This window comes from Oncorhynchus mykiss, chromosome 6, assembly GCF_013265735.2.
Source record: "Oncorhynchus mykiss isolate Arlee chromosome 6, USDA_OmykA_1.1, whole genome shotgun sequence".
NCBI classification, from domain to species: Eukaryota; Metazoa; Chordata; class Actinopteri; order Salmoniformes; family Salmonidae; genus Oncorhynchus; species Oncorhynchus mykiss.
The window spans coordinates 25,360,518-25,376,501 of NC_048570.1; the positions used below are offsets into that span (position 1 = coordinate 25,360,518).

General features: G+C 41.0%; 1 protein-coding gene across 2 annotated transcripts in view; it reads right to left on the bottom strand.

Annotated features, from left to right (window-relative positions):
* Window positions 1-14,965, bottom strand: part of LOC110525591 (transmembrane protein 132C) — a 202,622-nt gene extending 187,657 nt beyond the window's left edge. Inside the window, exon 1 of one of the 2 annotated variants that reach the window (XM_036979719.1) lies at window positions 13,850-14,965. In XM_036979719.1, the coding sequence (XP_036835614.1) occupies window positions 13,850-13,925 (76 nt within the window). In that variant the 5' untranslated portion in view covers window positions 13,926-14,965. The remainder of the gene's footprint in view (window positions 1-13,849) is intronic. The other variant, XM_021605839.2, reaches the window with a different exon arrangement.
* Window positions 14,966-15,984: the final 1,019 nt, after the last annotated feature.

Consider the following 15,984-nt stretch of genomic DNA (forward strand, 5'->3'; position numbering starts at 1 on the left):
GGCAGGCAAGAAAGTAATCTGCACATTGCCACACACACCTTTTCAAACCCTCTCGTTAGTCATTTCCCCTTAAAATTCTAAAATCTGTCAAATAGATATAAAAAAAAATGTGAAATATTCAACAGGATATTTCTACAGTACATGTGACTATAACAACACAACACCTCAGTGTAGCCGTAGCAACCATTTGTTGTGCATGGTGGTGGAAGGAAGTGTGCGGATTTAAAGCCAATGACTGACTGAGCTACAGGCTTCTTTAATGGCTGTGAGAAATGGAGGGCAGCTCACATTAGAGGATGGAGGACGTGTCAGTTGGATTCAGCCTCAGGATGTTCTTTAATACACCACCACAGTTCAGACACCTCACTGAGATCAGATCATCCTAGGCTGCCAGGGAAGAGAAGCTAGTATCTCACACCAAAGTACAACTACAGTCAAACATCTGTCTAGAACTACAAAGCTGACCAGATATTCCTTTCATAATTTGTTTCATATAACTTGAGTTTCTTACTAACCGGGTACTGTGGCTGTACTGTAGCTGATGAAGGAACGCAGGTGAAGGAATGCAAGCTTTTAAAATAGTGAGCTGGTGCATTAAAAGCCAGTGCAGCATGGTAGCTCAGTATTATTTTACATTCACACAGGCCCTTCTACCCTCCTAAATATATTGGTAAACCTTTCCCAGGGTTACCCATATTACCGGACAATACATTCTACAACATGACAACACTGCATTTCTATGAAGGGAACCAGGCCAGAAAATCACTTTTTCTACTAGACCTCACTCCTGGCTTAATCCGTCTTTTCATAGTTTCTGCTAATTTGGCATTTACTGAAAACCGAACCTTACGTTATGTATCTATGGAAATATTGCAATCCTTTGAAGAAAAAATCCACAGATACAGTAGGTCTTGAATGCGAAAGCCATTACAAAACATACAAATAGCCTTAAATTGTTTATTTTCATAACCCATTATTGAAAATGCGGTAGAATAATCTATCTATAGAGGAAGTGTGCATTCACCTCACTGTGGCTCTTTCCTTTTAAAAATAACCTTTGTTGCGGCTCCAGATGGACTGGCTCTAAATCTGTGGTTAAACCCAAAAGCTGTCAGTGGGAACCAAGTAGCTCTATTTTTTCCAGGAGAAGAAAGCCATTAAGGACACAACAAGGGGAGAGGGAGTATTCTATTTCAGACTAGATCACAAGGAAAAGCAATGTGCTGTCTTGCTTCAGACAATGTCTCTTAAGTAAAAATACATATTTGTGCGAAGGGCAATGCTGAGCACATTTTATTTTCAAAGCCCTCTTGCCTGACTGCCAAGATGGACAGTCAGGCAATCTAGTCTTGAGGAATGCTACCGGGACAATGCCGTTATCTCTCCCATTCCACAGCCATGGAGCTTTTCATGGTAAAGCTAAAGTTAAAAACAAGAAGTAAAAAAAGGAGTGAAAACTGTAATCAATGATGTGAGATGCTCCAATATTATTGCTCATAATGAGGACCTATAGCCCCTTTGAGTCACAAAAACTTGAGATAGAGCTTAAAATAGGACATTGCAAATCACTGCAATACCAGGATGTTCCCTTGTAGTTTTAAAGGGGCAATCAGCAGTTGCTACATACATTTTTGGACTTATAAATGAATGTACCCATTGATTCTTGAAGAATTTAACTTAATGCCTCATGAACTTAGTTCAACTGTTGTACACCATCATAACCCAAAATATAAACTTGTTTTACTCCAATGGTGGTCAACAAAGTAAATGTAAACAGCTAGCTGGCTAACGTTAGCTAGGCTAGGGGTTAAGGTTAAGGTTAGGAGTTGGGTAAAATGATTAAGGTTAGGGTTAACTAACATGATAAGTAGTGGCAAAGTACCTAAAAACTTTTAAGAAGTTGAAAAGTTATCCGTGATGAGATTCAAACTCGCAACATTTTAATTGCTAGACGTTCGGGTTATTCGCCAGCCCATCCGTGAAGGTCTAAGGGGCCATTCTTAATTTCTTCATCCGCCTGAGGTTGTGGAGGTGCTGTTATGCCTTCTTCACCACGGTGTCGGTGTGGCAAGACCATTTCAGGTCCTCAGTGATGTCCACGCCAAGGAACTTTAAGCTTTGACCCTATCCACTGTGGTCCCGTCTATGAGGATGGGGACATGCTCCCTCTTTGTCTGCTGTAGTCCATGATAAGCTCATTCATTTGGTTGATGTTTAGGGAGAGGACTGAGTAGATTTTATATCATATTTTGTCTGAAAATGTTCAGCTCTTTGCTTGTCATGTATGGGTCTGTATTTATTGTATATGTTTAAGCAAGTTATTACTGTAGTTGGAAACTATACATTTTCACTGATTTGACGAAAATGTTTCATAGATTGCATTTCCACTATTAATGAAGAAAAACAGCTTTCCGGATCAGCTCATAGATCTGTGAGGGAGGGAGGGAGGGAGGGAGGGAGGGAGGGAGGCAGGCAGGCAGGCAGGCAGGCAGGCAGGCAGGCAGGCAGGCAGGCAGGCAGGCAGGCAGGCAGGCAGGCAGGCAGGCAGGCAGGCAGGCAGGGAGGGAGGGAGGCAGGGAGGGAGGGCAGACAGGCAGGCAGGCAGGCAGACAGGCAGGCAGACAATTTGTGTGTGTGCACATTTGTTGGTGGAGGTTATGCACATTAATTACAGCGCACACACAGAAAACATAAATGGAATGGGAGGAAAAGCACTGACTCAATATATTGAATCCTACTGTAAGATAGTAGGCAAATTGCTACCTCATAAAACAGTCATTTATAAGGGCTGAACATACCCATTATTTTATTTTATTTAATTAAATTAATTTTCTCATATCTCCCCAAAGTTCAAAATGTGATATGTTTTTCTCAACCTCACCCCTCTTTTAATTGAAAACTACTGAACGGTGTCCCAATGGGACTGCTGGCTAGGAGAAATACCCATCTTCCATCCCTACCTCTCATCCAGATGCAATTTGGGATCAAGCATGGATAGTCTACATTTGGCATCATAGGCACACAAACCATGCTGTCTCCTCCTTCAGCTACTGTGACTGTCCCAGCATTAACTGTATCCCTGTCAATGAATAACCTTGCCTGGCTACCCAGACTCCTTGCTCTGGCCAAATGCCAAGAGTGTGCAAAACTGTCATCAAGGCAAAGGGTGGCTACTTTGAAGAATCTCCAATCTAAAATATATTTTGATTTGTTTACCACACATGATTCCATATGTGTTATTTCAAAGTTTTGATGTCTTCACTATTATTCAAAAACGTAGAAAATAGTAAAAATAAAGAAAAATGACTAGGTGAGTCCAAACTTTTGACTGGTACTGTAAGTATTCAGACCCTTTACTCAGTACTTTGTTGAAGCACCTTTGGCAGCGATTACAGCTTCGAGTCTCCTTGGGTATGACGCTACAAGCTTGGCACAGCTATATTTAGGGAGTTTCCCCCATTCTTCTCTGCAGATCCTCTCAAGCTCTGTCAGGTTAGATGGGGAGCGTCGCTACACAGCTATTATCAGGTCCCTCCAGAGATGTTCAATCGTGTTCAAGTCCAGACTCTGGCTGGGCCACTCAAGGACATTCAGAGACTTGTCCCAAGACTTGTCTTGGCTGTGTGGTTAGGGTTGCTGTCCTGTTGGAAGGTGAACCTTCGCCCCAGTTTATTTATTTATTTTACCTTTCTTTAACTAGGCAAGTCAGTTAAGAACAAATTCTTATTTTCAATGACGGCCTAGGAAGTGGGTTAACTGCCTGTTCAGGGGCAGAACGACAGATTTGTACCTTGTCAGCTCGGGGGGATTTGAACTTGCAACCTTCCGGTTACTAGTCCAACGCTCTAACCACTAGGCTACCCTGCCGCCCCGGTCCTGAGCGCTGCGGAGCAGGTTTCCATCAAGGATCTCTCTGTACTTTGCTCTGTTTATCTTTCCCTCAATCCTGACTAGTCTCCCAGTCCCTGCTGCTGAAAAACATCCCCACAGCATGGTGCTGCTACCACCATGCTTCTCTGTAGGGATGGTGCAGAGACACTTGACACTTGGCATTCAGGCCAAAGAATTCAATCTTGGTTTCATCAGACCAGAGAATCTTGTTTTCATGGTCTGAGAGTCCTTTAGATACCTTTTGAGAGACTCCAAGCAGGCTGTCATGGCCTTTCACTGAGGAGTGGCTTATGTCTAGCCACTCTAAAATAAAGGCATGATTTGTGGAGTTCTGCAGAGATGGTTGTCCTTCTGTAAGTTTGACCCATCTTAACAGACAAAGTCTGGAACTCTGTCAGAGTGGCAATCAGGGTTCTTGGTCACTTCTCTGACCAAGGCCCTTCTCCCCCGCTTGCTCAGTTTGGCTGAACGGCCAGCTCTAAGAAAAGTCTTGGTGGTTCCAAACATCTTCCATTTAAGAACAATGAAGGCCACTGTGTTCTTGGAGACCTTCAATGCTGCAGACATTTTTTGGTACCCTTCTCCAGATCTGTGCCTCGACACAATCCTATCTCGGAGCTCTACGGACAGTTCCTTCAACCTCATGGCTTGGTTTTTGCTCTGACAAGCACTGTCAGCTGTGGGACCTTAAATAGACAGGTTTGTGCCTTTCCAAATCATATCCAATCAATTGAATTTACCACAGGTGGCCTCGAATCAAGTTGTAGAAACATCTCTTTGGATGATCAATGGAAACAGGAAGCATCTGAGCTCAATTTCATGTCTCATAGCAAAGGGTCTGAATACTTATGTTAATAAGGTATTTTTGTTTCTTTCTAAAAACCTATTTTCGCTTTGTCATTATGAGGTGATGTGTGTAGATTGATGAGGAAAAGACTAATGTAATCCATTTTAGAATAAGTCTGAAACGTAACAAAATGTGGAAAGGGGGAAAGGGTCTGAATACTTTCCGAATGCACTGTATACATTGAACAAAAATATAAACGCAACATGTAAAGCGCTGGTCCCATATTTCATGAGCTGAAATAAAAGACCCCAGAAATGTTCCATACGCACAAAAAGCATCCCTGTTAGTGAGCATTTTATCCTTTGTTAAGATAATCCATTCACCTGACAGGTGTGATATATCAAGAAGCTGATTAAACAGCATGATCATTACATAGGTGCACCTTGTGCTGCGGACAATAAAAGGCCACTCTAAAATGTGCAGTTTTGTCACACCACAATGCCACAGATGTCTCAAGATTTGAGGGAACATGCAATTGGCATGCTGACTGCAGGATGTCCACCAGATCTGTTGCCAGAAAATGGAAAGTTAATTTCTCTACCATAAGCCAGCCTCCAATGTCATTTTAGAGAATTTGTCAGTACATCCAACCGGCCTCACAACCGCAAACCATGTGTAACCATGCTAGCCCAGGACCCGCCACATCCGGCTTATTCACCTGCGGGTTGTCAGAGGGGGGAGGAGGGGGGTGCGGGGGAGTAGTTTTGTCTGTAATAAAGCCCTTTTTGGGTTGGCCTGGCTCTCCAGTGCATAGGCCCGGGGGGTCCCAGGCCAACCCATGGCTGCGCCCCTGCCCAGTCATGTGAAATCCATAGATTAGGGACTAACACATTTATTTCAATTGACTGATTTCCTCATATGAACTGTAACTCAGAAAAATCTTTGAAATTCTTGCATGCTGTGTTTATAATTTTGTTGAGTATACTATGAGTGTGATATCCACTCTCATATGATTCACCCATAGAATTAGGAATTACAATCAAATCACGTGCGCCAAATACAACCTGTTGATTCAGTGTTTGTGCTTTCTCCCTTCTCCCGCCTTGTGAGGTCAAAACAGAGGACCTCCGGCTTGTCAATCTGTCTGGGTTCAAAGCTATGGTTTACGATGCAACATTCACAACTGGGCTCTCATTACTGTGTGGGGTGGGACCACCCAACTCATTACTGACTGTAGAAGGCATACACTCAGAATTGGGATAATCACATTATCACTGGCTACTTACTGCCCAGTTTCTTTATAAAGAAGATGTTCTGTACTCAAGTTGAAGTTCACAAACCTTCATATCAGATTGTCCAAGTTTTGCTTGGCTGGTTTCCTACTGTACATAGAACAGATCTGACTGTTGGTGTCTAGGTCCAACATACAGAAGAAAAAAAACATTAAGCTAAATTTGAAACGTGTCTAATTATGAGGTATTCAAAATGACTTTGAAGCAGCAAAGGTATTATGTTTTCATTACTGCATTAGTAGAGAGGGTATTACAGTTGCGGACAGCCTTGGAGAAAATACTAAACCAGCACAACATGATATTAGATATTAATGCAACATGTTGCGCTTGGAGGCATTTAAGTTAACCTGTACGCTTCATTGCATACACTGTCGGCTTCTTTTACAATCTGTCTGTCTCTAATTTGACTGCCTCTATCCCAATTTTATGTGAACCATCCAGTTAATTTCATTTTCATGATCAACTACCTATCCATTGTTAGAATATAAAAATGCATAATCTGTGACACTGAAAGATGATTTACATCTTGGTATAAATCGTATGGTGTCTACCCATCAACCCTGCTAAATTTTCAAGGCAAGCTGTATAGATGTCTGAATTGTTCTCCCCAAAAAATGCATCTCTGCTGGATAGATCCATCTTTGGCATGCATATTTGTTTTGCATCTCTTTTTCGGAATGAAACAATTATGCACAGGTGGCTGGACGAAGGTTTACAGAACATCAGAGTGAAGTCTCTGTGAGTAACTGTCAGCATCTATTGGAGGAATCAGAGCTAAATGCATTAGAAGACGCAATGACAGGTGTATATTTTCAAGGGCCATTTACTTCTTTGTGGTGAGGTGTGTCAGGATTATGTTAAGTGTGGAGTCTTGACACCTCTCTGTGATTCAGAGTGAGGCTGTTACTGAGAGCTGGGGATGAGTGAGTCAGAGAGCATTTAGAAACAAAAAGGTTAGCCTAGTGCATTTCTCATTCTCAGGCTGGAGATCTTCCAAGTAGATTTGTAGATTTGCTTATCATGTTGAATATTGATAATGCCAGATATTTGGATCACATTTTATACACAGTTAATATTCTTTGTTGACTTCACCAAATACAAAAGCTCTTTCTACAGGGTATCATTATCTGTGATGGAATGCACCTTGTTTTTTTTTTAATTGTTGGACTTTAATCAAAATGTCAGTCTGTGGTAATGGACAGAAAGGGTATTTGGGCAGGACCTGTACAGGGAGACAACAGCTAAATGGATGGACATTGCTGCTTTATTGGATCAAATCAAATCACATTCTATTTGTCACGTGCCTACTTACAAGCCCTTAACCAACAATGCAGTTTTAAGAAAATAACTGAAAAAAAGAAAGAGATAAGAATAACAAATAATTAAAGATATTAGACAGGACATGAATATATCTGCTACTCTTGTGCTTGAAGATTCGATGTGAAACCAAACACAGACCCTCAGATAACCCAGATAACCCCTAACAAGACTTTAAATCACATCGCTCTCCTCTCCTGCCAAAACAGGCCCCCTCTAGCCTCTGCCATCTCCCTCTGATTTGGATCAGAGTGGTGCAGTGGAGGGGTTTACTCACTGGTCTGGGATATATGAAACCATGACTCACACCATCTATCTACCCCATACATTCTCTGTCCGTTCACTGGTGGCTGTGTGGTCAATGTTAAAACATCCTCTGCTTTTTATGTGCTGTACACCAGCTTTTATTGAGAATTGCATTATGTGATCTGTTGAAACTACGGAAGAAATAGACTCACTGATTGATTGTGTTTGTGTCCAACCCTAATCAGTCATGTAAATGGCCTGAGGAACAGAACTGTAACTAGGAGTGAGGTTCTGAGTGTAATTGGAAATCCTGAGTGTTTCTGTGTCTCCAATCAACGTGCCATAATCCTCTGCTCCTAATCAGAGTGGAGGTAATGGCCACTCTGAGCTCAATCAGTACATCTGCCTTTCACACAGGAACTGGTTCGTCTTCATTAACTCCACTGAGAGAATGTTCATATCGTCTACACTTATTTTAAACAAAGAACACCAAAACCACTGAGGCCACACTCAGTCAGAAACCGTGTCTGTGCACTGGTCCTGTTCATTTCTAGCCAACGAAATGGTGGCCTACGTGGCTGTACTACATCCAGAACATTCTCAAACAAAAATTCCATCCTGCTACCCTCCCGTCCTGTCTTAGCTGTTTGATCCTACACAGCAGTTGCCCTGTCCTTGGTGTGCCAGGGGCCTGTGACTCCTGGGCAGTCCTGTCATGGCCGTGTGGCATCAGTGAGTCAGAGGCGCCCAGGCAGTCACAGCGTCCAGCGCAACACAGAGCTCTGTGGGCTCCGTGCAGAAGAGGTTGATTTGGCACGGAGCACGACCTTCCCTTCTACACCACTATCTGCTCCTGCATTCTCTCCTCCCCTCCTCACCCCCAGGGCCCCCTCTAACACAAATGTCTCTACTGAACACTGAGAATGAATGAACCCAAGGATAACAGACGATTAGCCAGAGAAAATGATTACAATGTGATTCAAATTGGATGCAAAATGTATGAAGATGTTAATGTATCTCTGAATAATTTAGTGCATCACTGTCTGCTTCTTTTACGATCTGTCTGCCGCTAATTTGACTGCCTCAATCACAATTTTAAGTGCACCAGAAAGTTAATTTCATTTTCATGCTCAACTACCTATCCATTGTTAGAATATAAAATGAATAATCTGTGACACAATATGTAGAATCTATGAGAATAGAAAGGTTCAGAACTTTTGTGAAACATCACAACAGTTGAAAATACATGGCAAATTGAAATCAAAACTGGATGATGTTCATAGATCGATGGGAGGGGTTGATTGGCGCTGAAGGATGGGACTAAAAACAAACCAAATATAAAAAGCCCTATGATGTCTACCCAAGGCAACCCTGTTGAATGGAATTCGAACCCATTCCGTCTCTCTCTCTCGCCCTCTGAGTTGCGTAAAAATCCTCACAACCCCAGCAAAAATCTCACTCAAAATACTTCAGAAACCAATCAGTCCTCTTGCCATTACTATCATCATCACCCACTACTGGCAGTGATCCACAGACAGAGGCCTTAGAGGGGTGCTGTGCTGCTATGGTTACTAATCCTTCAGTTACAATGTCAGTGAAAAAGTACAACAACCAAACACTTGAAACAGTAACAGCAACGTTCCCTGCTCTGCCATGATGATACATTCCCATGTCTTATACATCCTTTTTTACACCAGAGATTGTGAAGTGAAAAAGGTCTAGGCTATTTATCTAAAAGCATGCATTTTTCTTGATCTGGTTACCCAGACTAGGATGTAGATATACCATACAAGCATTCACAGACTCCCAAAATTTCTCTACACAATGTTCTCATCTCATGGTAGCCTGATGAACACTATTTAGATTTGTGAATGCAAATATATTTTGGTGAAAGTGAATTAGCCTATTTAATTATGTACTAACATTCAGAATGCTGTTAGAGCTGTGTCTGTCTCCAATTATTAGCAAGGATCAGAAAAATGTAATTACAGTGCCTTGCGAAAGTATTCGGCCCCCTTGAACTTTGCGACCTTTTGCCACATTTCAGGCTTCAAACATAAAGATATAAAACTGTATTTTTTGTGCAGAATCAACAACAAGTGGGACACAATCATGAAGTGGAACGACATTTATTGGATATTTCAAACTTTTTTAACAAATCAAAAACTGAAAATTTGGGCGAGCGATGCACCTGCACTGTGATAGTCTCAGAGGTCCGTTAAAAGCGCAGAGAGCATCATGAAGAACAAGGAACACACCAGGCAGGTCCGAGATACTGTTGTGAAGAAGTTTAAAGCCGGATTTGGATACAAAAAGATTTCCCAAGCTTTAAACATCCCAAGGAGCACTGTGCAAGCGATAATATTGAAATGGAAGGAGTATCAGACCACTGCAAATCTACCAAGACCTGGCCGTCCCTCTAAACTTTCAGCTCATACAAGGAGAAGACTGATCAGAGATGCAGCCAAGAGGCCCATGATCACTCTGGATGAACTGCAGAGATCTACAGCTGAGGTGGGAGACTCTGTCCATAGGACAACAATCAGTTGTATATTGCACAAATCTGGCCTTTATGGAAGAGTGGCAAGAAGAAAGCCATGTCTTAAAGATATCCATAAAAAGTGTTGTTTAAAGTTTGCCACAAGCCACCTGGGAGACACACCAAACATGTGGAAGAAGGTGCTCTGGTCAGATGAAACCAAAATTGAACTTTTTGGCAACAATGCAAAACGTTATGTTTGGCGTAAAAGCAACACAGCTGAACACACCATCCCCACTGTCAAACATGGTGGTGGCAGCATCATGGTTTGGGCCTGCTTTTCTTCAGCAGGGACAGGGAAGATGGTTAAAATTGATGGGAAGATGGATGGAGCCAAATACAGGACCATTCTGGAAGAAAACCTGATGGAGTCTGCAAAAGACCTGAGACTGGGACGGAGATTTGTCTTCCAACAAGACAATGATCCAAAACATAAAGCAAAATCTACAATGGAATGGTTCAAAAATAAACATATCCAGGTGTTAGAATGGCCAAGTCAAAGTCCAGACCTGAATCCAATCGAGAATCTGTGGAAAGAACTGAAAACTGCTGTTCACAAATGCTCTCCATCCAACCTCACGGAGCTCGAGCTGTTTTGCAAGGAGGAATGGGGAAAAAATTCAGTCTCTCGATGTGCAAAACTGATAGAGACATACCCCAAGCGACTTACGAATCGCAGCAAACGGTGGCGCTACAAAGTATTAACTTAAGGGGGCTGAATCATTTTGCACGCCCAATTTTTCAGTTTTTGATTTGTTAAAAAGGTTTGAAATATCCAATAAATGTCGTTCCACTTCATGATTGTGTCCCACTTGTTGTTGATTCTTCACAAAAAAAATACAGTTTTATATCTTTATGTTTGATGCCTGAAATGTGGCAAAAGGTCGCAAAGTTCAAGGGGGCCGAATACTTTCGCAAGGCACTGTATCTACCTACCTCATCCCCATACTGGTATTTATTAATTTATTTATTTTGCACCCCAATATCTCTACCTGCACATTCATCTTCTGCCGATCTACCATTCCAGTGTTTAATTGCTATATTGTAATTACTTCGCCACCATGGCATATTTATTTCCTTAACTTACCTAATTTGCACTCACTGTATATAGACTTTTTGTTTTATTTTGTTCTACTGTATTATTGACTGTATGTTTTGTTTATTCCATGTGTATTGCTACACTTTATCTTGGCCAGGTCGCAGTTGCTAATGAGAACTTGTTCTCAACTAGCTTACCTGGTTAAATAAAGGTGAAAAAAATGGTAAAATTGCTGCAAAGAAACCACTACTAAAGGACACCAATAAGAAGAAGAGACATTAGACTGGTAGAAATCTGTCCTTTGGTCTGATGAGTCCAAATTTGCGATTTTTGGTTCCAACCGCTGTGTTATTGTGAGACGCCGAGTAGGTGAACGTATTATTTCTGCATGTGTGGTTCCCACCGTGAAGCATGGAGGGCGAGGTGTGATGGTGTGGGGGTGCTTTGCTGGTGACATTGTCAGTGATTTATTTATAATTCACGGCACACTTAACCAGCATGGCTACCACAGCATTCTGCAGCAATACGCCATTCTATCTGGATTGCGCTTTGTGGGACTATCATGTGTTTTTCAACAGGACAATGACCCAACACACCTCCAGGCTGTGTAAGGGCTATTTGACCAATAAGGAGAGTGATGGAGTGCTGCATCAGATGACCTGGCCTCCACAATCATCTGACCTCAACCCAATTGAGATGGTTTCAGATGAGTTGGATCGCAGAGTGGAGGAAAAGCAGACAACAAGTGCTGAGCATAATGTGGGAACTCCTTCAAGAGCTTCCTCATGAAACTGTTTGAGAGAATGCCAAGAGTGTGCAAAGCTGTCATCAAGGCAATGTAGAAAATAGGAAAAATAAGGAAAAACCCTTGGATGAGTAGGTGTCCAAACTTGACTGGTACTGTATATTATTATAATTTTGTATAACTCCCCTTGTCTGCACTTCCGGTAATCCCGTACATCCCAGTATGGTACAGAAACGGTATAATGGTATGAAAATCTAGATACCGCCCAACCCTACGTCTGTCACATGTAGCTGGGTTTGAGAATGGGGTGTAGAGAACTGTTGATGCTGACAGAAAATCAGTTGGTTCTTGAATTTCTGTTGTAAGCACTTAGCCTTAAGAATTATGTTGAAAGACTCCTATGAGGAAGCTATCCGTGTGAGGCGTTAACGTTGGTCAACTATATTTGGGTCGTTCTACGAAATGAGTGCCTTTTGTGTTCCTTTGATATTTCAATTGTAAATTGTGCACAAATCTTGAATTTTAAAAGCCTTTTAAATGTATTGACGTGCCCTTTAATACAGATCACATGTAGAATTCAATCAATCTGAATAAAGACTTGCTAAAGTGCAAAAATGCACAATTTTGACTGACATGCACCCTCTTGACTTCCAGAATGATTTTAACCCACTTATCCCAAACACTTCACCACATGTCACCATCATCACCATTGTTTTCACCATCATTAGAAAGCCCTAGTTATTTTGTTGCTTTGACAAAGTCATTTCTGAAGATTATGTATTTAAATGTCATTAGTGATTTATTTTAAAGTCAAAAAAGAAAGAAAAACCTGTCCCTCATTTTAAAGGTCAACTCTGAACTGAACTCTTTAATATGGGGAAACTATTCCTTTTTAAATAATTATTTCATACGAAACATTGAACATCTAAGCTAATAATCCAATCATAGAGTAAAAGCAGGTGAGCTGGTTCTACTATTTTGGGCTGTTTTGTGGGTGGGAAACTGAGTTGGTCAAACATAACATGTCAATCCTGTTACCCATACATAGACAGGCTAGAAATGTTTTAACAATGTCATTTTTTTAAAGCTTGCATTTGATTGCCCCTCCCCGTTGCACATAAACAAGCTTCCAGTTCCCCTGTCAGAAGGGGATTTATGATTTAAAGGAGTAGTTCACTACTTTACAACATTATGTTAGATGGTTCCCTTCCCTGACAATAGGCTGTGGGCCAGTAATCCATGGTTCGGGTTTCTTTAAACAGCCACTACAATCTTTAGCTAACTTTAGCCGCCGTTAGCTAAAAAGCTATGGAAATGACAGGGCATGACATCCCCTGTAACCCCCCAAAATAATAAACTCAAATCAACTCATGTTATTTTTTTAAATTGCCAAATCAAATGTTCACTATTACTACCATAGATGTTTAGCTGGCGGTGGCTATATTTAGCTAAAGTTTGCAGTGGTTGTTTAAAGAAAACCGAACAATGGGTTAAAATGTATCCTGGCTCATAGACTACTTTCAGGGTGAGGAACCTTATATTAACATGTTGTAAAATAATTAACAACTGCTTTAAGATGAAATGATCAACCCTGTTAAGGTCAACCCTATTATTTTATTTGGCACTTAATAGGCACTTACTATTGTCATTTTTTTATGAAAAACCTTTTGAGGTTGGAAAACATGTTCTTTATTAAGTTGAACGTGTTCTCTTTATGATAGAATGTTAAAATTAAGTGAAATCTAATGGGGGGGTTTTCACCAAGTTACACATCCCAAAAGGCACAGTATTGGTGGAACGACCCAATTCACTAGATGAACACCCCATAAAATTATGTTTATAATAAGAGAAACATAAAACACAATTGTAAAGCTTAAGCATCCCAGAATTAATTAAATATTAAATTCTTCAAATATCAAAATCATAGAGCTAAGATGAGTTGCATGTGTGCATTGGTCACAAAACACATGGTTTAAAATAATGTTACACTTACCCCCTAAAAGTACCATGATTGATTGTAGCGCATGGAGATGCAACATGTTTCTGTTCGCCTCTTGAAAAAAATCCATTTAGATTTAGTGATAATGGATAAGTCAAAAGGGATTCAAATCATGGACTTGGCTGCATCAAAACTGACTTCAGGATTTTTTACAAATGTCCACTGACCATCCAAATGGATAGTTTATTAAGTTCCAAAAAGTCATGCCCGTTTCTATAATCCAATGTGAACAGCCTTCAGCAAAAGGTGACCATTTCTGAATATCGAATGTAAATGAAAACGTGGCAATATGTAGTAAATATTAAGTCATAAAAATAGTTGTTAAAAGTTGCAGTTTACATGCACATTGCTTTCCAGATAACTGAATAACGCACGGTGACTTCAGCGTTACCTATCGACAAAATAGTATTAGTAGCCTATTGGTTTTCTTCTGCTACATGGGATCATGAATAATCACCATGGAAGCCGTTGTCACAAAAATACAATTTTTACATAGGGATTATATTACTGGATTTTAAATCCGCTGTCTTCACCGGTTTGTCATCCCTGTCTCCTCTGCATCGTTTGCAGACCGATGTGAAGTTTCTTGGCGATGCTTAATAGCTCTTATCGTCGAACCTCAAGAATTTCACTGAGAATCAATTATACTTTGGCTGCAAAAGACTCATGGTGTGATAGAAATGCACAAGAAAGTGTTTTCATATAGTTCTTCAGATGTCCTGTCACCCGTCGAAAAATAAATGTTTCAAATCACGCGTCGGCTAACTCCAATACATGTTATTTACAGCGGGAACAAAGATTAATTCCATGTCGGATACAGTACAACATAGCGGTCAGTTAGTTGTTGTTTTATATCCGTTTTTTATCAAACTTCGGCACTCCATGTGGCTGCTGACTATGCAGTATGAAATACTTATTTGCATTTGTATCCGCTTGTATCCATGTGCCCTGCTGCAGATATACCCAAGCTATAAAGACCTGACACTCCGCCCTCTTAAATCCATCCTCCTGGCATAATGCACATCGTCAACATCCTTTGTATAAAAATAAGAGGGAATTGAACACAAATCACAACTTGTATTGGCAAACACTGGTCTAGGGGGCGTGTAGTGTGGAGTAAAGGCGGACCGACTGCTCAGCACCCCACGCACGCACTTAAAATGTTTAACATTTGGCCTCCCGAGTGAGGCAGCGGTCGAAGACACTGCATCTCACTGCTAGAGGCGTCACTACAGACCCTGGTTCAATCCCGGACTGTATCACAACCGGCAGTGATCAGGCGTCCCATAGTGCGGCACACAATTGGCACAGCATCGTCCGGGTTAGGGGAGGGTTTGGCTGTACAATAAGAATTTGTTCTTTACTGTCTTGCCTAGTTAAATAAATAAAAAAACCGTGCAGACGTGATAGGGTACTAATTATGATAACAGGTTTTGTGATTAATTTTACCAACAAATATAATAGAGGATATTGTGCATTTTACGCAAAGCATTTAGAAACTTTATCGCACTCACAAATGGTCCTGCTATTAAATTTGCCAAACAATCTGGATACACATAACTCTGCTACTGCTGCTTAGGCTATAGGAAATATTTATTTTTGTAGTTGGATAGCCTGTAGGCCCAGGCTACCTGGGTAAGAATCTAACATGGGGCAAAACGCCCAAATCCCAACAATTACGTGTGGTTTTGTATTTTCTCTGTTTTATGTCGACTTTGGGCTGCAGAAGTATCTCTTCCAATCTGACCTCACGAGAGCCTAGGTGGTTAATATGCCAAATTTAATTATGCCAAACTCAATGTGACTGTCAACTCACTAACACTTAAGTAGACTATTGGTCATTTTATGTTCATTGTGCCAGTGTGGTGCAAAGAAGCACTGCGTCACGGACCTAACCTACACTTCCAACCTCACTTTGAAAAATATGTGAGAATTACTTTGACATTTATAAATGACAACTTGACAACTGGCTAGGCTACAGGTTTGTCTTGTTTCTTCTTCACGCAGTAGCCAAGCTCTAGCCTAGAGTGCAGATATTTAGGAAACGGGTTGTTACCATATCTAACACATTTCTTACAAACTAATATTCAAAAGGAAACTTACCATGTATGTTGCCAAACGATTCAGGA